Source organism: Arachis hypogaea, chromosome 2, assembly GCF_003086295.3.
Source record: "Arachis hypogaea cultivar Tifrunner chromosome 2, arahy.Tifrunner.gnm2.J5K5, whole genome shotgun sequence".
Taxonomy (NCBI): domain Eukaryota; kingdom Viridiplantae; phylum Streptophyta; class Magnoliopsida; order Fabales; family Fabaceae; genus Arachis; species Arachis hypogaea.
In genome coordinates this window covers 426,962-452,587 of record NC_092037.1, presented here as the reverse complement: position 1 = coordinate 452,587, position 25,626 = coordinate 426,962, and the positions used below count along the sequence as shown (strand labels likewise).

The window sequence follows — 25,626 nt, the reverse complement described above, 5'->3', positions numbered from 1 at the left end:
CAAAAGGTACATAAAACAAAAATTAATTAAATAAATATATTATCTTCTTCTTCGTTCTTACTTTTTTTTTTGGTTTACGAAACGATATCTCCCAACCTAACAGGTTAAGAACTAATCCGCTGCGGATCTGAACTCCATTTAAGGGTCTGTGCCGCTGGCCAATAGATTGCAGTATGTACAAGGCAGGGTTCAAACTCCCGACACTTGCTTAAGCGAACGAGTGAGCTGACCACTCGACCAACCAAGTTGGTTTCTTCTTTCTTACTTTGACAGTGGTAATCGCAACAAACACACAATAACGAATAACCCAAGTGCCGAACCTGGAACACAGAGTTTGAAGCTTGAAGTTTGAAGCTTGAAGCTTGAAGTTAGAGAGAAGCGAAGAATATAATCGCATTGGATCTGATCAAATTGAAGAAAAATGAGTTTGTTGAGTCCAAAAACGGAGAAGCTGGTGAAAAGGGTAACCATTGTTGCAACCGTCACCGCTTCCTATTTCCTCTTGACCGCTGATTATGGCCCTCAGCCCAACGCTCTCGACCCTGTCTGTAATCTCTCTCTTTCTCTCAGTCAAAAGCTTTAATCTTTACCCTTTTTTTCTTTATTGTTATTATTATTGGATACATGTTCTAGTTTTTCCAAAATTCTCAGTTGATTTTCTGGTTTATGGGCTATTACTTATTAGTTGCAACTTTCATGGCTGCAATTTGGAATTTTTTTTGTCTCAAACAAAGGTCAAGTTAGCTCATCTAATTTGGTGTTGGTTATACCTATTGGATGAATGCTGTTTTCAATTTGAAACTTTATTCAGAATCTACTGGTGAATTGGGGTTTGGACCACCATGATTATTCTACTGGTGCATGGTTCCCTTCTCAAAAACTATTCAAATAATCAAATATCAATACTTTCATTTTTGCAAGTACATGTAATTGCTTGTGGATGAGCTGTAAAATGTTGCACTAATAACTAACTTTGTATATTAGAAACTATGGCCTTGCAATAGAGATAAGTATGTGCCTTTTGTAGTTAGAATGCTGTTTCTAAAACCTCTTTTCTGGTTGTCTCTGAAAATTAATTTCCTCATTTGAGTTCCCTGAATAAACCTTGTTAATAGAGTGCATAGTTTGAGCCCTTGATGCTTATGTGCTTCACGCCTGAATGTCAATACATCAATCTACTATCATTGGATTCTCAAAACCCAAAAGCTTCAGAAAATGTTTGATTTACAGTTTTTATTAAGAGCATCTGTTAGTCTTATTATTTAAGTTTATGTCATCTTCTCTATACTAGATTCTGCCTCACAATTTTATTTGTTATTAGTCTTACTTGTTACTTGTCTTGTCATACCCAAAAGAGTTCAGCAATCTCATCTCTACTACACTTATTTGTTTGGTAGAGGTGCAAAAATGGGATGAAGTTTTCATGGATGAATTCGATACATGAAAGTGTCCACCTGAAATTTATTCCGCAACCAAACCTATCCTTATTAGTAATTCACTAGTCAACATTCACTATCATAGTCCATAGATATGTCTATATTAAACGTTTGACGCATCTACAACAGCAGAATAACTTTTTTTCAATCTATATTGCTAGTTATTCTCTTACAACTTTAAACTTTTCAAGTTATAATATCAGGGCACCAAAGTTAGTTAGAAGAGATAGTTGTCTATAAATAGAGGGGGGGGGGGATTGTTAGGGGGTTAGACATTGAATGAGAATATTTTGTTTTATTTTATTTAGTTTTAAGTCTTTTGTCAAGTTGAAGATGATTTAATTGAAATGCTAATTCCTAACGATTATTTCCCTCTTGTTTCTGATGGAATGGTTTCTTAATGGCAGGTTAAGAAGCAAATACTTTCAGCTCAGAGTACTGTGAAGGAGTACATTTTCGGATCAAAAAGAGAGTCTCAAGAAAATAACCTGGCGAAATTGGACAGCAGCAAGGAGAATCCATGAACTTATCTTCATACTATGATCATAAACATTTGATTCATCTTGATGAGTGAAGGTTTTCTTTTTAGCCATTTGCATATGTGAATTAATGTTGTCTAATAGAATGGTTTAATGACAAGAAATGTTTGTTATACTCATTTTACATGAGAAAGTGTGCCGACTCAAGTTCAGTACCAATGGCATAAATGACAGAGTAGCATCATTGTCAGTTTTTCCATTGCTATACTCTTCCCAACGTCCATTTTCTTTCTTTAATTATGTATTGATGTGTTTCGTTTATCTTTTGTTAACTTTCTTCCCCTTTTATTTGGATCCTGTGGCCTATCATATATAATATGTTTTATGCTCTTTACTCTTACTTTTTCTCTACAACCAACATATTATTTTCTCTCCAATTTCCTTTCATCAAGTAAAAGAAAAGATGAAAAAATATTTCTACTTTCTTCATCCAAATAACGAGATCATAGGTATTTTTTTCCCAGTTTTTTTACTTCTCCAACCCTTTTTTTTTTCATTCAATTAAAAGCGTTGATGTCACAAGATTCAAGGCACCAACAAATGAACACAATATCTTGGCATTCCAACAAAAAATAATGAAAATACAAGGCCATGATCAACAAAGCTATTCACTTTTCACACTTTCAACCTTTATAAAATGAAAAAAAAAATGAAAAATTTTGCCAGAAGTAAGGAGCCATGCTTTAATGAATCAAATCATAAACTAAATTGAACATCCTAACCAACCCAACAAAAAAGGGGGAAGGGGTGTGTCATAACCAACACTCATCCAATCCAATCACTGTTCCTTGAAGTAGTAGTCTTAAAAAACACATTCAACTTTGTTGTTGTGGATCTATGGTGTAATTCAAAGATGAAATCTTTGGAATAATTAATCTTGTGGGGGTGGTGGTTGTCATCATCATCATGCAGAACATAAATCAGCAAGAAAGGTTTGTCTCTGTACAAAGCCTTATTCACTTTTGTTTAGCATTTGAACTCCTCTTAGCTTCAAGTGTTGTAGCTTCTTTAATTGCTACTTGTGCTTCATTCTCCATTCCAAGTCCTCCAAGTGCAACAGATTCAAGATAAGATGCAATATGCCATACAGGGGAAATCACTCTTGTTTGCACTGCATCGTTCAGCGCTTCCTGATACATGTCGCTAATAAGATAACATAGACTGCGTCGTGCATAGACTGTAGGAGAAACCATCGTTCCGGCATCAATGAACTGTGTATAGTACAATTAAGTCACATTTAGATAAATATTGTAGTCCAATTAAACAGCTAAAAAGAATGGATTCAGAAATTCTACCAAAACTATTCCTTTATCAACAAAATATTGATGTGAAACTCTAGTTACCAGAAAGCGGGATATACGACTTGTTTCAGTACTAAATTCAGTACCTTTTGTGATTAAACTATATTTTATAGAGAATTTGCTAAGCAGTGTAGGAAATTGGAATTCAGTAAACGTACACATGCAAATAAGAGAGAACCATGGTAACTATGCTCTAGCTAGAAATTTAAAGCATTACTCACAAACATGAAACTTTCATGCTAACTATGAAGGATTAGGATCCAGTTACCTTCGAATTCAGTAAAAAGTAGTGACCTGTATAACATACAAATGCATGTAAATCATTAAGAGAGCATAAAAACTACCTGTGTGTAGCATTCAATTGCTAGTTTAAAATCTTTCTGCCGGAAAGCAACGTCGCCCTTTTTCTTACAATTCAATGTCTCCTGCATTTGATCAGTCCACATCTGGAATGATAACTGCAGTATCCAAAAAGAGAAAAGCAAACACAAAAGTAAGCATCTTGTCCACTTGTGCATATAAAATATATATATTATATAAATCTTGTAAAAACTTTAAAAGGAATGTAGGAATTAATTAAAACATAATATAGATAAAGAACCTCATTTGCCACTCCTTCATCATCTTTATAGCCAAGTTTTTCCAGAACTTCATGTATGGCAGTCAAGTCCTTTCTTGCACATGCTTCACCAAGTGGAGACAATGAAGCAAAAGTAGCAGCACTATGTGGAATTCCCATCAAGACATCTGAAGGAACCTATAAAGAAAAGATGAGATCTAAATTTTGTTATGAGAAAATAGTAAGGAGTTGTGATATGTTTGTCATTTCAGCATGTTTTATGTGAACATATACTAATAGACAAACCTCTGTTTCCTTTTGAAGAGGAGCCAGTGCAGCCACTAACGATTTCGGATTAGGCCGTTCTCGAGGTTCGTACTGTAAACACCGAGACGCTAACCGCACCAACTCAGTCCCATCATCATCAGAAAATTGCCCTTCCAAACAAGAATCTGTTAGCATCTGAAGATTTCTGTCCCGAATCAAATCAAGGGCCTGCACAAAATTTTACAATACTTATATATGTATGTGTATTAATAACAGTACACAAACATGTTATGTCTTTGTTAGGGAATTCAGCCGGAAGGAATAACTTACATGACTTGGGGGGATATGCTTCCCACTGAGAAGGTCCAGCAAAAGAGTGCCAAAGCTATAAATCACACTTTCCGATGTTACTCTCCCTATGGAACAAAGAGATATATGAAATATTGCATCACTCAGATATTGCAAAATATAACTGGTTGTAAATTTAAAATGCAATACAGATTTTCAACTAATATTGCTGAGTTTGAAGCATTAATAGGCCAGACTAAACAACATTTCGTACCGGTTCTGAGATACTCCGGAGGGGTAAATGCCAAATTTGTGCTGTAACTTTTCCCATCCCTACTATTTTTCATGAGGCCGAAACTCGAAAGCCTAGGATTACCATCCTGAAAGTTTCTAACATTTTTATCTCAATCTAATTATGTTAGGCACGTATAAAATAGGCAAGGCACATAAAGCTTACCTCATCAAATAGAACCCGATATGCATTAAGGTCGTGATAGAGTGCTCGCCCTTTACTTGTACAGTACTCTAGAGCTTGTGCAAGATGTAGAACAACTCTTAGCCGCATTGCCCATTTCATGGGTTGTGTTTCCCCTGGTTTAAGACACAAGAAATAGAACAACTCTTAAGTCGAATCTATTCATGGTGCGCTTTCTAATGTCATTTGAATTGTATGACAAAAATACTCGCATGTTCTTCGAGCACATTTAAGGTGTGCTCAAGAACATTCCTAGCCACTCATTCTTGACGTTTACAGAACTTTTAAACATTATAACTAAAAATAAACTGCACCCATTGGTATCATGTAAACTCCAAATGGAAAATGGTTAGTAAAATGGTGGCTTAGGCACTAATCCAGTAGTAATCCTACATCTAGCACCACCAACAAAACCTTAAACTAAATAAATAAATCATAAATTCAAGATATAGTAATAATATTTTCAAATATGACAAGGAGAAAACATATGCATGGAAGGATTGCTTACAATGGAAAAGGTGCTTTGCAAGTGTTTCATTGGGCATATATTCAGCCACAAGCAACCTTTCATCTCCTTCACAACAACAACCAAGCAAATTTGCTAGTCTCTGGTTCCGAAGCTGACCAACTGATCTTGCTTCCTCCTACAGTTGTTGCAAAAACTTGTTTTGAGTAGGTTAAAACAAAAGGGTAAAAAGAAGGTCTACCATCACAACTTGATGGACATTAGCTTCACATAAAAGATGAAGCTGAAAGATGTTATTAATTATTATCTACCCTTATACAGTCTTAGATCATCAACATGATAATTGAAAACTAAGTTGTGTAAGAAGTCATGGGGGAAAACTTACCAAAAACTGCCGAGAATCAGGCCAAGCATTTCTGTTGAATCGTTTAACGGCAATCCTCATTTGATTCTCCAGCTTCCCTTTATAAACAACATTTGGTGCCTTCTCTCCATGTTCGGATACAATATTCTCAACAGCAAAACCAGAGGTAGCATTCTTAAGTTGCTCTAGAGAAAATTCACAGAACATAGGCCAGTTACTGACCTCACTTGTGTCCTCATTTTCTGGAACAAAAATCAAATAAACATCCATCATAAATCAGAACTTCTTGTCACACAACCAGAACAACACAATCCACTATGGTTATAGTATGATTTTACCCACCGGCATCTGGAGTTTCAGGAACAGATGCCTTAACTTGTGAATTCATACAACATGGAAAGAATCTGGAGCACTGAATCCCCATTCTGAGATGCACAAGTCAACCTTGAATTAACAAAAGCTTCTTCCACTTTCAATAATGTGCCCTTTCCAAATGTGTCTAAAAATAGCAAGTCCCCTTCACTCCACCAGAAGTCTAACAAAACCTTATTCGCTGCCTCGAGATACTTCAATCATGGTCTTTAACTTGTTTTTCCTAATCTCATGTAGTAAGATGTTGGAGCTAGAACTGTCTGCAAATCACTTTAAAAGCTCAGTGTAAGTAGAAAGGTAAAAGGGTATACCAAACAACAATTTTTTTTTTTTTCTCTCAATACAAACTATGATCCAATGTGATCCTCAATTTAGTACCAAGCCATTACAACAGAATATTCTGTCATGCCACTAACTTCATGAACATTTTGTAGGATCAAGTAAGCACAGAAAATATAATTAACCACCAAATAAAATTCCATAAAATCTAAGGCTACTTCATTAAATCAAAAGGACTTTTGGTAGGTGATCTCACATTCTCTCGTAACCAAAACTAATAACACCAGCAACCTCAGTTTTTGCATTTAAAGCTAATAAAACATGAGAGACAAACATCACATATGAATATGTAACTTCATTAATCCAAAAATGGTTTAAGTAAAAATTAAAACACAAAAACACATGCTGAATGCCTCACTTTTTCATAACCATATAAAATAATACTCTACATACTACTATCTTAGCATCTACCTTCTTATCTGATTTCAGAGTCAACTCAGTTACTCAACAACCCCAGAAATGCAACTCAAGTCAAGTCTTCAACATACAAATATACATACACACAGTACTTTTTCATCCTACTTCAAAAAGCTACTTAACCTTTAAGCTTCTTCTAAGTTGAACCACCTTGAGCTGGAAAGAAAAAAGGAAATTTTGCTCCTTTTTTTCTCTTTCTCTTATTTTTCTTTGTTGATCAAAGTCAACAGCTTTTACAAGATCCACATTTTGGAAACAAGGACCCTCGTTTTGCAAATTGAAAAGTGTAAGTCTTTTCCTCGATCCAAACAAACCCCAATAACCATTTCTTCTCATAAACTCAGCATTTTACCGAAATCACCACTTCTTAGTTCCAACTTCCAAACAGATCAAGTAAAAACATTAAACCCCAAAAATGAAAATTTGCTTTTTTTTTTTTTTAATGAGCAAAATCAAATGAGAAATGGAAAAATAATTGGCAGCTAGTTGAGAAACTCGAAGCTGAACTGAAAGATCTGAGGGTTGTGTGTGTGTGAAGAGCAGAAGAAAAAGAAAGATGATGATGGATGATGGAGCTAGCTATATGCTTTTGATTTTTCTAAACAATTATTTTTCTTTTTGTTTTTTTTTTAAATAAAAAATAGTATAATATAAAAATGTGAAAAAAAAATCAATTATTACCGACATGTCATGAGTGTATGTCATGACCATATGTTCGAAGATCTGGAATCTGCATGTTATTTAAAACATTTTTTTATTGCATGATTTGTTGGCAAAACACATTGTCTTGTGGACTTTTATATATTCCATTTATAATGTTTCTGTTTTAGTTTTTAAAATTATTGATTAATATATATGATAAATAAATAATCAACTTAAATTAGAGTTAAACCCCATTTTGGTCCCTGAGATTCACGGTTTACACCAATTTAGTCCCTGACTTACCAATTGCACCATTTATGTCCCTGACTTTGTGAAAATTGCACCAAGGTCGTCCCTAGCCTCATCTCCGGCCAAATTAAGTGGCTCCGGCAGTGACATGGCACTGAGAAGCCAGGCTGGGTGCCACGCTGGAGTGCAATGTTGGCGCTAAAACTCTGGATGGATGGAACGGCGTCGTTTCATGTTTGTTTAGAAACAAAACCCAAATAACCCAAGTTCTATGATCACTTCATCTTCCTCTTCGTCTTCTGAAAACCGAAACAATGCACCATGAAATCCTGAGTGCTGGCCATTGTATAGGGTTTGAAGGTTGAAAACGTTTGGCTCCGTGGAGTTCGTTGCCACTGTGACAGTGTTGTGCGGACGTTGTTGGTGAAGGAAGGAGAAGCAGTTCATTGCGATCACAGGAAGGTATGTTTGAATTCAAAAAAAATAATGCTTTTCAACAAAAAGAATAGCATCAATGTCTGTGTTTGTTGAAAATTTGATTTTGGTTGATGAAAGTTGAAAGTTTTTTATTATTTGTTAGGGTTTTTGTGTGTAGTGGTGAAATTTTTTCCATGCTCTGTTTTGAATGCAATCTTAGTTGGGTTGGTTGATGGGTGTTTCTGGTGTTTTATAAGTGGTTGAATGTCAATGTTTGTTTTTGCATGTGTGAATCTGATTGTTTAGTTCCTCAATTTGGTTTTTTGCATAATGCAGATGGAGACTTTGATGGATATCATGTTCCATCATGGGGGAACATTTAAAAAAAAATGAAGATGAAATAGTAGTGTACTCACCAGATAACAGAACTTGCTTAGGAGATTTAGACGAGGACACGTTGGATGTGTTCTTCGTAAGGAACTATTACAAGGAGCTTGGGTATGACAACATACTTCAGTGTTGGTGGCTGCCTCCTGGGAGGAGCTTAGATGGTGGACTGAGGGCTCTTACATCTGATGGTGAATTAAGAGAGATGTGTTTTGTTGCACAGAATAATGATGGAGTTGTTGATGTGTACTTTGAGCATGGGGTGTCCACACCAGAGGTGATTGCAGGGAAGGAGGTTGTGGTATGGGTTGATGGTACTTGTGAGGGAGACTTGGTGAGCAAGAAGAACACAAGTGAGGGTCCCGAAGCTGATGGTAACACCTCGAACACAACTACAGAACCGAATCCTATCCCAAATGCAAACCCAAGCCCCATAAACAATCCTATTCCAATCCCCCCTGAAACCAACCCTGTCACTATTCCAAACCCCATTGATGATAACACAACCCCAAATCCAATGCCTGCTAAGGCTCATGAGACAGCCAATCTGAAAGCCAATTCTAATCCAAAGCCTAAGCCTAAGTCAAAGCCCAACCCAACATCCATCTTCAGGCCCAATGTGAATAAAAAGCCCAATCAGAAGCCCAATCAAAAGCCCAACCCAAGGCTGAAAACCAAGCTGAGAGAGACTACCAAAGCATGCTCCACAGCCAAAGATAAAGGCAAAGCAAAAATGAAGTCCAAACCTCAGTTTTTACCTAGGAGAATTACAAGATCTCAGGCTGTTGGAACATATAGAAGGTCTGCTAATAAAGGCAAGGGAGCTCTTCATGTTGACTTAACTATAAATGGTGATTCTAGTGATGATGATAGTTCAGAGGATAGTTCCTTTAAGCCAATACAAGAACATAGCTCTAGCAGTGAAGATAATACAAGTATGTCCAAACCAAGAAATAAGAAAGTAAAGGACATGAAGAGAGCTACATATGCTGCTGCTAAGACAAGAGAGAACATAATGCAACCAGATGATGCCTTTGTTGAAGATGTGTCAGATGGAGAGGTGGACTTGGGTTTTGTGGGAACTCCAGGGATTGTTGAAGGGTTTGAAGCAGTTGACCCAGGTACAGAATCTGATGGTGCTAATTCTTGGCACTCAGAGGAGATGAAGACTCCTCCTAATTCAGAAGATGAGCTAGAATCTGATGAGGAGTCAGACGAATTTCCAATATTTAGAAATGGGACAAGATTCGGTGAGCTACATCTACAAGTAGGTATGAAATTCAACACCAAGTATGAGTTCAGAGAAGCTGTAAGAGAGTATACTATCCAAGAGGGGAGGAGAATTAAGTTCAAAAAAAATGACAATATTAGATGCAGGGCTGTGTGCAAGGTGAAAGACTGTTCCTGGGTTGTGTATGCCTCAAGGGACTGTGATGACTCATGTTGGCAAATAAAGACTTTCAACGACGACCATACTTGTGCGAGGGAGAACACCAACAGGGCTGCTAATATGGCTTGGGTTGCTAGTAAATTAGTGAAAAAGGTAAGAAAATACCCCAATTTCAAGCAATGCGAGGCTGCTGTGTACTTTAGGACAAAGTGTGACCTTATTCTGAATAGAAATTCCATTGCAAGGGCACTAGCAGATGCAAGAAACGTAGTATATGGGGATGAGAAGGCACAGTATGCAAAACTAAGGGACTATGCTGAAACTTTATTGAAGACGAATCCTGGATCCACGGTGCAGATATGTGTTGAACCTCAACCAAATGGAGACGTCATATTTGATAAGATGTATGTTTGTTTGCATGGTTGCAAAATGGGATTCAAGGCAGGATGTCGCCCCTTGATTGGGCTTGATGGGGCATTTCTGAAGACACAATTTGGAGGTCAGATCTTAGCTGCTGTGGCACAGGATACCAATCATCACATATACGTGATTGCATGGGCTGTAGTTGAAATAGAGAATACAGTCACTTGGAAATGGTTCCTGGAGCTGCTTCATGCTGATCTTGGAGACTACAAAACTAACGGATGGTGCTTTATTTCTGATATGCAGAAGGTAATGTTAACTTTCATGTGCTTTTTACAATCTTTGATTCTCTGGATGTACGTGAATTGGATGGAAATAATGGATGTAAAATTTGTATGTTTTAAATGTCCTCTGAATTCTGTATACATGATGTTGGTTGTTGATATGCACTGTTAGTTAGATCCGAATAGCACAAGGGACCAATCGTGCATTTTACACGTAAGTGAAGGGACTAAATTGTATTAAAACTCGAAAGTCAGGGACTATATTAGGTTCATTAATGTAAACTTAGGGACTGCTTTATGGCACAATAAAAGTTTTTAAGGTCATTATTTGTTTCTGAAATATAGAAGGCACAATTACCTGCAGGGTTTAATTCAAGCTGTCCAGGAGGTAATGCCAGGAGTTCACCACCGTTTTTGTGTTTGGCACCTCTGGAGGAACTTCAACAAACAATGGAAGGAGCTTGAGTTGAGGGGATTGCTTTGGGAATGTGCCAGGTCTACAACATTCCAGGATTTCATCGATAATATGAATAAGATTAAGAGGGTGAACGAGGATGCTTGGGCATATCTCAACAAATGGCCTAGAGAGTCATGGACAAAGTCCCAGTTCAGCCATAGGCCAAAACTGGATAACATTTGTAACAACGCCTGTGAGGTTTTCAACGCAAGAATCAAAGAGGCCAGAAGCAAACCCATCATCACATTACTTGAGGAGGTGAGAATGTTTGTGATGAGAAATATTGCGAAGAATAAGGTAAAACTGGCAAATCATGTTGGTATACTACCTCCTGTAATTCAAAGTCGCCTAGATAAAATTAGAAAAGAATCAAAGAACTGGATGCCTATCTGGACCGGTGATGAAGACTATGAGAAATTTGAGGTTCATGGCCAGCCAACAAATATGGTGGTGGATCTTGGAAAAAGACTATGCACTTGCCAATTCTGGATGCTAACCGGTGAGCTTTATCAAACTCTCTAACTTAATCATTAACATTTGTGTACTTTGAAAACTGTGATTATATTACTATGCATTTGTGTTACTAATTGCAGGCATTCCATGTGTTCATGCCTGTGCTGCCCTTGCAAGGGTAAACAAGAGGCCGGAAGACTTTTGTCACCAACTATGTACTATGGAGGCATACAACAAGACTTATGCCCATCACATTAACCCTCTTCCTGGCCAATCATTGTGGGAGAAATCCTTGTACACTCAACCACAGGCCCCTAACATTAGGAGGAGGCCTGGAGCTTTGACAAAGAAAAGGAGAAAAGATGTTGATGAGGGCAACAATGGTAATAAGAAAGCCAAACCAAGTGGAGGTTTGAAAAGGCATTTGAAGCCATTTACATGTAGGTATTGTGGGGTAAAAGGGCATACCAAGAGAGGGTGCTCAAAGAAGAGACTGGATGAAATAGCTGCTGCTATTGCAGCTGCAAAAGCTGCTGCAGATAAAGCCAAATCAAATGTTGCTGCTTCTGCTTCTAAGGCTGCCCCTCCCCCTCAAACTGATATTGCTGCTTCTGCTTCTGAGGCTGGCCCTCCCCCTCAAACTGATGCTACACCAGCTGATAACCCTCCTGCTGTGGAGATTGACATATCACAACCAAACTACGAAGGATCACAGGTAATACACTTCTCCACGTTACAACAGCACACAAGTATAATTTTTTGTTGTCTGGGCTGATGTGTTGAACTCTTTATCTGCTGTAGGACATAGTAGGACCTGCTGCACCTGCACCACCAAGGCGACAGAAGTTGCCCACCAAAAGGAGGAGCTCACCACCACCTCAATCCATCGGTGTGGATCCAATGCAAGGAGCCAGTGTGGCTACATCTTTCAGATTGCACAACTTTATGAAGTTTGTTCCAACTCCCGGTTTCAAAGTACCAAGAAAAAAGAACAATTCATGACTTTGACATCAGGATGTTTAGGACAGTTCTTTGTTGTTTTGTTAAAGGCAGTTAGTAGATAGTTACTTTGTTTAGGACAACTGTCATAACTTTTGTATTGCCAGCCTTGATAACTATGCTGTGGCCCTTCTTTTGTTTCTTTAATGTTTGCAACTCAAACAGGCTACTGTTTGCTACTCAAATATATTTATCTTTGCTACTTTTGTAATTATGCATTATGCAATTATGATGTTAGATGATCTGTAATTATTTCTCTTTATGATAACCAGTCAATCAAAAACAGGGCATATATCTCAAGATAAAAAACCACCTCTTACTTTCATTCATCCATGAATACATTACATACAACATTGTCAGAACTTCAAAGTCATAATCAATACAGCAGCTACAGTAAAAAACACCACTATGCCTAAGAATTGTATCATAGATTTTTGTGTCCTCATATCAGCTTCCAATTTTCCAATCCTCCATGCTAAATTCACTCTCACTTGCTCATTGTCAACTGCAGTTGCATCCACTCTTCCTTCATGTTCCTCTTCTTCTTCTACATCATCAGCCCAGAGAAAAAATCCACACCATGTTTTGCCCCTAGTCTGAATATGAGATATCATAAGAAGGAAAGAACAGAAAACAACTAATCAATTTTTTTTACCAAAAACTCACATTGTAATTTGGACAACCGAAGAAGGGCTTATCTGGGTTGGTAGTTGTTCCGGACCAACGAAGCACCGGCCGGCAGCCGCACCCACACCGCTCTGGTACCCGCGATGGTCTGTTCCTACTCCGCGTTCTCGTCGTTGATCGTGTACAGCTTCCTTGACCTTGGCTCGCACACCCAATCATGGTTTTCTTTGCAGTTCAACCAGTAGGATCAACGAAGACAATGAAGAACGTTGCTGGGCAGAGAGAAGAAGATGAAGAGGGGTGACAATGCCATGGTATAAATTGGGATTAAAATTAGGTATAGGGACCACATTGGGTCAAACAGTTTCAATTGCCACCTCAGCTTGCCTTTATCTACGCCAGCCTGGCTTCTCAGTGCCATGTCACTGCCGGAGCCACTTAATTTGGCCGGAGATGAGGCTAGGGACGACCTTGATGCAATTTTCACAAAGTCATGGACATAAATGGTGCAATTGGTAAGTCAGGGACTAAATTGGTGCAAACCGTGAATCTCAGGAACTAAAATGGGGTTTAACTCACTTAAATTAATCGAGTGATCAGTTCACTTTAAACAAGCGTTAGAAGTTCGAACTTGTCTTATATATACAATAATTTATTGGCCAACAACAAATTTTTAAATAGAGTTCAAATCGTGAAATTAGTCAACTAAAAAAATATATAATAAATAAATAGTAGACAATATACAAAAACTTATTGTAAAAGAATCTCATGTTTAAAATATTTGATCTATTTCAAGATTAAATTATACTAACATAATTTTAAAGAAACAATATATTTAAATAATTTTTTATTCATTAAATTTTGTTATAAAATTGGTTATTGGATTTAAATTTTATATTATCTAGCTAATTTGTATAAATTAATCATTTTTTGTGCCTATTTTTTTTTAACCAAAGCTAGAAAGACTCAAATCCGTAATTTTTTAAGTGAGTATAAGAAGACTATGTCATTTGAGTTATACCTTATTGGCCATTTTTGTACTAATTAAGATTTATTTCTTATATACTTTTTATCTAATTTTTTATTATCACAATAAGTCAATAACTCTTATAATAGATAACTATAATTCTCCAATTAAATTAATATAAAAAATATAAATATATTATTTGTAAATTAAAATTAATTATTAAAAAGAACTTTTAACTTCCTCAAAAAGTTAATTGATAACTTTTTGAAAAAGTAGAAATATATGACTTCTCCTCCTCGATAAGTCATTCTATCATTATCGTAAAAAAAAGACTTCAAAACAAAAAAAATCTACTTTTATTCTTGGCTCTAAAAAGATACTGAAAAGACTGGTCTCTCATCACCATTTTCACCCAAGGTTCCATCTACTAGAAATATTGGCCTTCCACCATCATTTTCACGTAATAATTTATCTGTTGAAAATATTGACCCTCCACCACCATTTTAAAACAATGTTCCATCTGAACCACTTATTGCATATATTCCTTCTAATTTTTTTTATCATTTTACCACTCTATTTTTATTATTAAATTTGTATTTAATATTATGTGTGGTATAAAATCTCAGTTTTAATTTTATTTTTCTCCCATGTGATTTTATTTTTATATAGCTGCTATTATTTTTATAGTTAGTTATAACAAGTTCTTGACCCAATAAAAGAGGATGAAATTCTAATAGAAGTAAAAAAAAAAAAACAGCAATAAAATATACATTGACACACATTTCACATTTATTTTTTATTTTTATCTACCATATCATACACAATAAAACAGCAAACACTAACTATACAATAATTTTTTTGGCATTGCCATCAAGATTATTGTAAATTAAAATTTTATTACTATTTACCACATACAAGAATACTGTTATGGGTGAAGATGGAGTAGAAGAACCAGTTTCTACCTAAAAAATGGAACTAATAAGAGAGCAAATAAAGAATTAATTGCCTAAACAATTGTAATCTTAGTGATTAGGTTATAAAAAATTAACGTTGAAAAATATTTGTTATTATCGTTGTTTTAATATCTATTTTTTGTGAAAAAAATTATATTTTTTGATTTATTTATCCAAAAGCTACAACTTTAAAATAAGTACTTCTATAACTAAAAATCCAAATATAAAATAACTTATTTATAAGCTACTATTAATAAAAGTTCTTATATTTTAAGTTCTTTTTCTAAAAGAGCTTATTTAAGTTATTTATCCAAAGTGCACCTATGCCATTTGAATTATATCTTATTGGCTATTTTTTGTACTAATTAAAGTTTATTTCTTATATATTTTTATCTAATTTTTTATTATCACAATAACTCTCATAATAGATAACTATAATTCTCTAATTAAATTAATATAAAAAATAAAAAATATATTATTTGTAAATTAAAATGAGTTGATTGTTATTTATTTGTATATAAATATATTAAAATTTATATTTTATTTAATTTATTTTTAATGTGTTAATATATATTTTAATATATATTTAATACTGATTTTAGTAACTAATTTTAATATATATCGAATTAAAAAATATATTCTCTAAGAATAAGAATTATAAGTACAATTGTACAAACACATGCTTTAAATTACACCAATATAAGTTGATGTTAACGTATATTATATATATATATAAATTTATGTATTTCCACCGCCGTTTATTTTGGAAGGATTAAAAAGAAATTATATGGTGTGGGTATGCTCATGACGACAAATAGTTGCACGGCTCAGCATTGGATCAATGTGTCTATGAAATTGGATGCACAAATCTCTATATAAAGATTTTTCAGAGATTTGGAAATGTGATAGTTCAGTTTTCATACTGAGAATTTCGTGCAAATAATTCATCATTTATGGATCGTGACAAAAGAATTTGTCACGTATCTATAGAAACTTTTAATGTGTTATTTTCTATAATAAATTTTACCCGGTCAAATTTAGAGTGATTTAAACAACTTCACTGTAATGTTTTTAAAGTTTAATTTGATATCTATATAAAGTGAAATTATTTCAAATTTTATTATAATAAATAAATTTAATTTGAATAAAATTAATTAGATTCAAGTGAATTTTAAAATTTACTAAAAGTTTAAATACAATAAAAAAAATATCTAATATTATAAAATTACGGCTAACACTAAACTTATCAGTCTCTTAATTGATTTTCTGAAAATATATATATAATAAAGTCAAGAGTATAATAATGTATATATTTAAAAGGGCATCCTTAGCACATAATTATCATTATGTTCTCTTTTGGTGTTAATAGTAATAAATGTCTTGCTTTAGACTAAAAGATCATAAAAAAATGATTAAGCACTTCAAAATTCCAACATGCATTCCCATTCCTCAATTCATGCTTCTATTGCTCATCACTTGCTTCTGCTTTCTCCTGTTACAGCTGTCTTCCTAATATTTCTTTCAAAAGAAAAAAAAAAGTTTATTAGTCGAGTATATAACTATATATGCATAAACAAATTACTACGTAAATCTTTTAATGAATTTCTTATGATGTTAAATTATTGATGGAACAAAAAAAAGTTATTATATATATATATAAACTAAATGGGATTTTTTAAGTTTAAACTATTAATTTTTAAATTCTTTTATATTTTAATTTATCCAACTCATCAAATAGAAGTAGCTAATTATGAGATTAAATTCTTTTGATACTTTTTTTTAATGTTATATTCACAAAACAAAACCACTCATATAAGAGTACCATTCTCTTGACAACAAGAATCAATTTTACTAAAAGTACCAAAATCTAAGTTAACATTGTAATGTACTAGCTACTAGTATAATTGAATCAAATATTCATGACCAGTTTTCACTTTTCATTTTTCACTTATATATGATAAAGCATGATAATTCATTTAGGATTTATGATTTATTAGTTTATCATCTTCTTCATCATACATGTATACAATATATACAAGTTACAACAAAACTAGAAGATATTGATTTTGGCATGTACGTAATTAAGGTGAAAACTCAGCTACATTCGACTTTATTTAAAGTCAATAATTGAGAGCAGTTAAATGATTTGACTGATTTGACTAAATTGTCATTTAACGACTCTCAACTATCAACTTTATGTGAAGTCGATTGCACCTGAGTTTTCACCCGTAATTAATCTAACTCTAGTATTACCTAATTATTCTAAATGAGAAATTTGATTACATTTTTGCCCTTTTTAAATTTATATAAATTGTTGTAGTCAGCAATGATTTCAATTTTATATAGCTCAGGCATAATTTGTGTCGCCAAGCATAATTTGTTGTGGTAGTTGTCTCTCCTCTGTAACTTTGCCTCTAATCATCTATGAACTTTGTACAATTTATAGATCTATCTTTTCATCTTATTATTGATAAAAGACCATTTACGCTTGTGTTGTCAAATGAAAAAGTGCATATGAAAAACAGATTTTTCAATCACAAAACCAATATCAAATTCAAAAGCAACTTAACATGATAACAGGATAATTAATACTTAGTTCCTCCTTTATCTAAGAAAACATATTATGTTTATATCCATGTTTATGTTTATTCTCTAAATTTTTCAAAACAACTATTTTTTATATTAAAGAAATCTAATTGTTATATCAAAGCATGAATAACATCCTTAACTAATTCTTTTTCCCCTTTTGGCATTATCAAAAACAAAGAGAAATTATAATGTTAATAAGTGTACTAGACCTATTTTATGAGACATTCATCAAAACAACGAATTCATGCACCATATATATATATAAAAGCAAACCAAAATATCCAAGTCATAACCATGTAAAGCAAGCATAATATGAAAACATATTCAAAGAGTACCATAAGCCAAATAATAAAAAGTGCATAATAAGGAAACAAAGCAATAAAATAGAGAGATCGCAACCCTAAGACAAAAGGCAATGCAACAACTGATTCAACGTAAGTACAATAAAAAAAAAGGTAATACTAGATAACCAATAATTTTCTTGAACAATTTGAACAACCATCAAATCAAATCAAAACACATTACACTTCTAAATTATCCACCTAAATTTTAATATTAGAATAACCATCTGCACACCTAGTGAAATGAACATCCGATATATCCATTGTTCACATTGTTTTAGTATTTTCATTGTCTACCTATACTTTTCTTAAAAAAAAGCCGTTCCCGAATTTTCAAAATTGGCGACCTCGTTCTTCGGCGAACAGAGGAAGCACGACGACCGTTGCAAACATACCGAAAAAACAAAGCAAACCATTACAAATGAAGAACTTCAATCATTCTTCTCACCAGTAGCATCTTCATCCACAAGCTTCCCATCTAAAACCACCTTGGTCACATCCAGCTTATCCACATCAATTCCAGGAAAAACAGCCTTAACCTGGGTCACGGCTCGATAGAACCCTTGACCAAAAGCCTCAGACACTTTAGTCTCTAATTCCTTTACACGAGCAGCAAGTTGTTCCTTTTCAAGCTCGTGTGTCCGACCAATGGATGCAAGGCGAGCACCAACCTCCTAATATAAAAATATTAATTAGTAGCATTAAGCACACAATAACTCATCAAAACAAACAAAACGTACCTGCAAACTGGCACCTATGTGTCCCACTTCATTGATCATCTTCCCATCAGCAGGGAATTGGCCAAACTGATCAGAGAGAGCCGTAAACGGAAAAAGCTTAGACCACAATGACCTCAATAAGGTGTGTGAATATTTTGAATTTGTAGAGTTGGGCAAACAATTCGGAGAGTGAAGTGGAGAGACAATGTGTGTGTGTATAGAGAGAGAATATTAAGTTGGGGAGACTTTACAGGATAATTAACCTCATGTAGAATAATGTGACTAATCAATGAACAAAATGTCAAAACATTGATTAAAACATATAGCAAAATTGCGGGCAAATCCCTTTGGCAGTGAACACACACCATCGATTTATGATCATCTCCAGCCAAAAAAGGATAATCTTTTAATAGTAGCCGCCATGAAATTCGCAAGATTGCCCTTGAATGTTTGAAATATATCTTCTTAGAACAGGATATGCCATGGGAACAATTCCACCTTTAAGATTATTTGCTTGAGCGGCGTGTTACAGAATTAGCATATGTAGCAATAATAATGAAGTTGCTTCTTCACCTCCTCTGAGCCTTCCACAAATTTGGCCTTCTTTTTGCATGTCTCTTCCATGACATCACCTTCATGATAGTTTTTCCTCTTGTGTGTCTCTTTGTCCACAACACCACCATCATCCCAGTTGGAGTCCCTATTTAAAAAAGAATTTAAACAGCTATCGTTTTCAGTGAGTCAATCATGAAAAACCTGCAATATTCTTTTTTAGTTTACATATACAAATCAAAAATTGTCTTCACATAGAATGATAACAACATTAAAACATAAATAAAATAAGAGGGATTCAATTTATACTATTATCTAATAACAATAGTAGAAGTTGAGGATGAAGATCCATTTTCAAACTTAGTTTCCCTTTTGTCAAGAACAATAGTAAAAAATTGAACAGAAAGGTTTAACATGCTTTCAATTTGCTGGCCCAAGGGTGTTTTCCTCACGTTTACCGAAGGTACACTGATGCAGGGACCCCAAGTGTCTTGCAATACAAAACTGGGTGACCTAAAGAAATCAGTTTTACAAATGGTGGGATACCCTAAGGAATTTTATTGTGACAATGTGCTTATACATATAACAATTTTCACGACAAAATCCATAAAAACAAGGAAACAAGGTAAATCAAAAGAAGAGTTTAATTAAATGTCATTATGTATAAACAAGAGACATGATCAACAATGATATCAATGTTAAATCACAATTCAGCTCTTGATAAACAAACAAAAATAACAGAATTACCCGAACAATACTCAAAACCATGGTATTCAAAAGAACAATTATCAAATTGCAAAAGAACAGTTACAACAACACGGCAAGATATGAACCAAAAAGTTGGCGTACAAATGAACTATGGCATACCTTTGGCGAGCTTGTTCCTGGAGAATGGATGTGAATTTCCCCTCCATGTATCGATGGATTCTCCTCAACTCATCCAGAATTATGGTAGACTCTCGAGAAGGAGGAGGAGGAGGAGGTTGACGTGCTTCTTCTAGAGCTTTCATCCGATCCATCTTGGCTTGAACTTCAACACCACCTTGTGGTAGTGGTCGATCATCAGGAGGAGGACAATCGGACACCATCCATCCCGTTTTGCTATCAAGAATAAAACACAATAAAGTGCAAAATAAAAACTGTAAATAATTCTCAAGGCTTTCTTTTATGAAAATTGAATTCAATTGATAGGTAAATTAGGGGATGCATGAATGCATGAAACTCACTCAGATGGCTCCGCTGAGTGTTCGGAGGAAGGAGGAAGATACTTGGGAGGAATGAGGACTATACATGGGACTCAGAGGAACATACTCATCGGGAGTATACAAGAGACACAGAGTAGCAAACTCATATTGGGGTACTATGGCACCCTTTTGTCGAGCTTGTTCCCGGAGAATTGATGAGAATTGCTCCTCCATGTATCGATAGATTGTCCTCAACTCATACATAATGATGGAAGACTCTCGAGAAAGAGGAGGAAGTGGAAAAAACACTTCCAAATAGGTCTTACCGCGCTTTGATGGTGACGATGATTCCATCTCTGCAACTGGAAACCGGAGAATTAGGTCTTGCGAATTTTTTTACTATACGGAATTCAGAGAAAAATTAAAAACGAAACCCAAACAAAACACCCAATAAATCTCACCCGTTTTGAGTTTTGACTATTAAGTATTTCAATCATGCCAACTAATCACCTATAATCACGGTGAAGTAGAAAATTCAAGTCGACGCGTGTACGCGTGAGGCGAAAATCGACAGACAACGTGTACGTGCATATGCGTGACAAGTATTATGGGAGTTACGTCAGATTTTTTATTAGATTCGACGGAAGAATTTGGATGGAAAGATTAATTCGTCTAACTTTTAAAAACGTTAAGCACTTAAAATTATTTTTTGATTATCAAAAATAAAAATGTTGTAAAAAAAAATCAAAAATCTATTTATCTTTTTTTTATTAATTATGTATCATTATTCTTTTCAATTAAAATACATATAAGATAGTTAATTTTACTTTTGTATAACAACAAATCCATATACTTATTTGTTTTTATAAATTTAATTAAAATATAATTTAAAAGTTATTAACTAAAATTATTAATTGTAAATATATTAACTATTATTAAAGGCATTAACCATTTTAAATTTTATATATTAATTTTTTATAAACAAATTAAATTATTATTATATAATCATATTTCCAAACTTAATATATATGACAAATATATTATTATCCATTTTTTATATTTTTTTGTCATATATCACCTATTTTACTACTTTAAAATTTAAATAGGTAATTTTAAAATTTTTTACATTAAATATTTTCATACAAATACGTAAACATCTATAATTAATAATATAATTATAATTTGAGATCAATAAATTTATAAAAAAAATTGTCTCATAAATGCGAATTTTTTGCTAATTTATTTATATAGAAAGCCAGAGATAACTTGAGGGAAATGTAATACAAGACTTGGCACTTATTATAAAATAAACAAGTCTATATAATAATTTATAAATTTATTTTTTATTGTCTGTTCTTCTAATAAATATATATAATCGCAACCTTTTTTAACATATGTATTTAAATTTATCTTTGTCTCTTTTTTTTTTCCTTTTTTATTATTTCATCGTTTTATTTTTTGTTAGACCAGTATATATTATATTAAAAAATAACATATGTATTTAAATTTTTATTCTTTTAAATATTAAGAGAAAATTTGAAGATGAACTGAGATTCACAATTATTATTTATATTGTGTATATATGCAATTAGTTTAAGAGCAAGCACAAAGTAATAATAATTTGTTATATAATATATACTTATGTATATTATATTCACATTATTAAGAAGTTTATTTTCTTTTAAGTTACCAAAAAAAGTTTATATTATTAAGAAGGCTCAACATCTTTTAATCATTTTTTAGAAATTTATATTTTTATACAATTTTTTTGGTACGTAATCTGAAGACATGTTAACTAAATTTATATGTATATTACTATTTTTCTTTTAACTATTACGGTTAAAATTAAATACTATATATATCAATGATACATTAATATAATAATATACCAAATTTTTGTTGATGCTATAAATATTAAATAAAATGAAACGGAACCAAATTTTTTTTTGGGGTCAAGACCCGGACCACCAAGCCGGTCCAGATCCAAGAGAGCGAAGCTCCAAATCCAACCCGACCCGGATTCTAAAACACACGGATTTGTCTATGAAGCATGCGATTCAAGATGCGATCTTCTTCTCTTTGTGAAGCGCTACTGCGGTACTGCCCCTATCCCCACCGTCGTCCATTTCATTGCCTTCGCCTGCCACGTTGTCGTCGCCTGCGTCACTATCGTCGACCGCAACCTCGCCCACGCCTGTGTCGTGGTACTTGCCTTCCCTGCCGCCGTCGCCTGCGCCTCTGTTTTCGTCCACCACGCCGTCGTATCCTGCATCACCGTTGTCGCTTGAAGTCCGAACCTGCCGACATTGAAACTTCGCGTCGAGTTTCAATGAAGCTTCGCGCTTATCGCCCGGCCTGAACGAAGTGATTTGTTCCCTCTCTTCCTGCGCCGCCGGACAACGGAACCAATTATAAACCTACAAGAACATCTACCTAGTAGTAAAAATCATGAAAATAAACCCAACAAGCAGCCCAATAAAAAGGCCAACGTATAAGCCCAATAAACAACACTTACCTCCGTGAATTCAACGTTGAAGGCACCAGGAAAAAATTATTAAAAACCCTAACCCCAATTCACCAGAATCAGAATCAGAATCAGAATCGTCGACCTCTTTGTTCATATCATACGCTCCGGTGATTGTCGTAAGTACTCCGCCTTCTCTTCTCCGATTCACACGTTTGATTTTGTGCATCATTGAATTGAAACTCCGTGTGCTTCTATCCTGTTTCGTTGTTATTTATTGATTGATTCTGAAATTGACAATTAGAGAGAGATATGGCTCCTGCTCCTGTCGGACCTAGAAGAGGTAGGGATGATGTGGATGGTAAACAGAAGAAAACGGTGAAAGAAACTTCTACTGTACACCGTCCGACTAGTAAGCCTTCTGTCGGAGCTAAAAGAGGTAGGGATGATGGGGATGGTAAACCGAAGAAAACGGTGATACACCGTCCGCCTGATGAGAAACTCACTGATGAACAAATTCATGAATATTATAGACAGTTCTTCGGCAGTCAGGTTCTTTTAAATTCACCACACGCTTTTTTTTTTTTTTGATAATCTCATAATTTAACTCTTTAGGGTTTTTTATCTTTATGTTGTTTACAGGGATTCATTGTTCCTGACTATGGAGGTAGATTGTGTGGCGGAGTTGGACCCTATTCGGTGACTAATAATAATAAGTATAGGCAGAAACTTGTGAAGGATATGATTCAGAAAAGCTTGCGAATCTACAATCGCAAAAATGTTGTGTCTATGATGGTTTTTGCTTTATTGTGTTTTATTTATGTCTATAATCTCATTCACTAATGATTATTTTTATTGTTGTTATTACTATGTAGAAGGTGAATTTTGAGTTTGATAAGCTTGTCAGCGTTAATGCTGGTGCTGTTGCTGGCCGTATGTTTTACATTACTTTCAATGCACGCTCTGGTGATGATGCACCTCAAACCTTTTACAGCAAAGTATGGAAAACATTCAATGATTATCTCAAAGTCCAGTTCTGTGTGATTGGTAATGCGCAGGTAGCATCATCATTTATCCATATTTTGGGTGTATCTTGGCATTTTAATTTGTTTATTCTAATTATGATTTTGTTGTTTATGTGTGGATACATTTTTACTTTGATAGTATGGTTTTGCTTTGTGATTACTTTATCATAAGGTTTGCTTATATTGTGACTCATAATTATCTATGATTGTTAAGTTCCTTGCATGAGTAATCATAGCTACTGCCTATCATAAATCATCAAAACTATTAATGATATTGTATCTATTTTTTTCTTGTCAAGATGAAGATATTTCATTTGATTTTAGCTTCATGTTCCTTGTATATATATTGATAATTGGCTTCAAGTATTTCATAGTTTTGATTGAGTATTGTATTTAAACATTTCTCCTTATATTTCATGTGGTTGCAGTAGTCTATTTTTTTCATTGATTATTTGCATTGGAGTTAATGTAGATTCTCTTTTAATGTATTTACTCAGGAAGTTGGTACATCTCAGGATGCTGGTACATCTCAGGATGTTGGTACTTCTCAGGCCTAAGTTGTGGAATCTGAGTTTAGATTCATGTTATATTTGTGTGTTTATAGTTTCTTCACAAAGGAAAACTCTGATGTTATATAATTTCAATACTCATGAAATAGTGCAGTGTGTATTAGTACAATGATAGATATAACTGACATCTGATGAGCACTGTTTACAGAAATTATGGAATTTGTTAGTGTTCTAGCTTCTATCATTATTCATTAACTGAGCTCCATTAATATAATTTTCGATTTGTGAATGGTGGTTTTAGACTGTAAGTGCTTCAAAATTTTCTTTCAGAATATCAATTGACAATGTTCTGTGTTGTTTCAATAAAATAAATGACCCTAAAATTGAACATCAACAAGTTTTACTAGCTGCGAATTGTCAACTTTGAAAATTTTGAGCTTCTTCATGGTCTATAAATATTATATATTGATCATTCGTCAATATATAAATGATTCTTATTTGAATTGTGAATTTCTAATTATTTGTTCTACTTCTGCAATTTGTAATTCAAGTTGGAGATGGAAAAAATTGGTAAACAGTATGTCTTGTGATGTATTGTCAATTATTTTTATTGCAATTGAAGATGATTATTTTGTTTGGACAAGATTTTTTTATACAAAAGTCACCATTTTATTCTATAAATGAGAGTAATTTTATTATAATTTTATCATGAATGGAGTTTATTTTCTCAAAAATTTTAAATGGTATAAAAATTAATTACTTATAAGAATGCATTATTTTGAATTAAAATAAAATATTTATAAAAATTATTTATTTATTATTTGTTAATTTTGTGAAGTATTTTAAATTTAAATCAGTAAATCTTTTCATCCTATCACAATTTACATTAAATTGTTGTACCGGTCCTATAATAGTTTAACATGAGACATGATATTATTAAACGTATTTAATATTTATTATGTTTAATCAAATTTTTTGCTTAAGAGACTAAAACAACAACAAAAACTTATTTATAAATACACAATATTTCACCTACATTTTTTTTACTAAGTATAATATTTTTTATTACATAAACTAATGTAATCTCTACTAAATTCGATTAGTTCACATATCATACATAAATCACAAAAATGATAAAACATGACGTATGTCTAGTGGTAACTAAATCATACAACAATTAGGTTGATTTGAAAAAAATGGAATTTAGTGGATAGAGTTAGTTACCACTAGAA

The 25,626-nt window shown here is 33.7% G+C and overlaps 4 protein-coding genes across 6 annotated transcripts; 2 read left to right on the top strand and 2 right to left on the bottom strand.

Moving 5' to 3' along the window:
* Positions 1 to 168: 168 nt before the first annotated feature.
* On the top strand, positions 169 to 2,180 carry LOC112730276 (uncharacterized). The gene is made up of 2 exons (XM_025780370.3): positions 169 to 544; positions 1,844 to 2,180. The coding sequence occupies exons 1-2, from the start codon at positions 422 to 424 to the stop codon at positions 1,958 to 1,960; spliced, it is 240 nt and encodes a 79-aa protein (XP_025636155.1). The 5' UTR covers positions 169 to 421; the 3' UTR covers positions 1,961 to 2,180.
* A 336-nt stretch (positions 2,181 to 2,516) lies between these two features.
* LOC112730267 (serine/threonine-protein kinase BSK3) lies at positions 2,517 to 7,534 on the bottom strand. 3 transcript variants are annotated; one of them, XM_029290527.2, is made up of 11 exons: positions 6,818 to 7,534; positions 6,038 to 6,327; positions 5,717 to 5,937; positions 5,374 to 5,509; positions 4,848 to 4,981; positions 4,665 to 4,770; positions 4,433 to 4,518; positions 4,142 to 4,330; positions 3,878 to 4,033; positions 3,621 to 3,734; positions 2,517 to 3,186 (listed from the first exon to the last, which is right to left on the bottom strand). In XM_029290527.2, the coding sequence occupies exons 2-11, from the start codon at positions 6,117 to 6,119 to the stop codon at positions 2,932 to 2,934; spliced, it is 1,479 nt and encodes a 492-aa protein (XP_029146360.1). In that variant the 5' UTR covers positions 6,120 to 6,327; positions 6,818 to 7,534; the 3' UTR covers positions 2,517 to 2,931. The 3 variants fall into 3 exon arrangements, with proteins under 3 accessions (XP_029146360.1, XP_025636146.1, XP_072068450.1); XM_025780361.3 differs by having other exon boundaries at positions 6,947 to 7,447; XM_072212349.1 differs by having other exon boundaries at positions 6,038 to 6,337; positions 6,818 to 7,427.
* A 10,505-nt stretch (positions 7,535 to 18,039) lies between these two features.
* LOC112730252 (uncharacterized) lies at positions 18,040 to 20,893 on the bottom strand. Its single transcript, XM_025780347.2, has 5 exons — positions 20,439 to 20,893; positions 20,080 to 20,313; positions 19,234 to 19,360; positions 18,682 to 18,747; positions 18,040 to 18,615 (listed from the first exon to the last, which is right to left on the bottom strand). The coding sequence occupies exons 2-5, from the start codon at positions 20,298 to 20,300 to the stop codon at positions 18,373 to 18,375; spliced, it is 657 nt and encodes a 218-aa protein (XP_025636132.1). The 5' UTR covers positions 20,301 to 20,313; positions 20,439 to 20,893; the 3' UTR covers positions 18,040 to 18,372.
* A 1,555-nt stretch (positions 20,894 to 22,448) lies between these two features.
* LOC112730228 (uncharacterized) lies at positions 22,449 to 24,633 on the top strand. Its single transcript, XM_025780326.3, has 5 exons — positions 22,449 to 23,039; positions 23,165 to 23,412; positions 23,503 to 23,640; positions 23,736 to 23,918; positions 24,383 to 24,633. The coding sequence occupies exons 2-5, from the start codon at positions 23,173 to 23,175 to the stop codon at positions 24,440 to 24,442; spliced, it is 621 nt and encodes a 206-aa protein (XP_025636111.1). The 5' UTR covers positions 22,449 to 23,039; positions 23,165 to 23,172; the 3' UTR covers positions 24,443 to 24,633.
* The last annotated feature ends 993 nt before the right edge of the window (positions 24,634 to 25,626 follow it).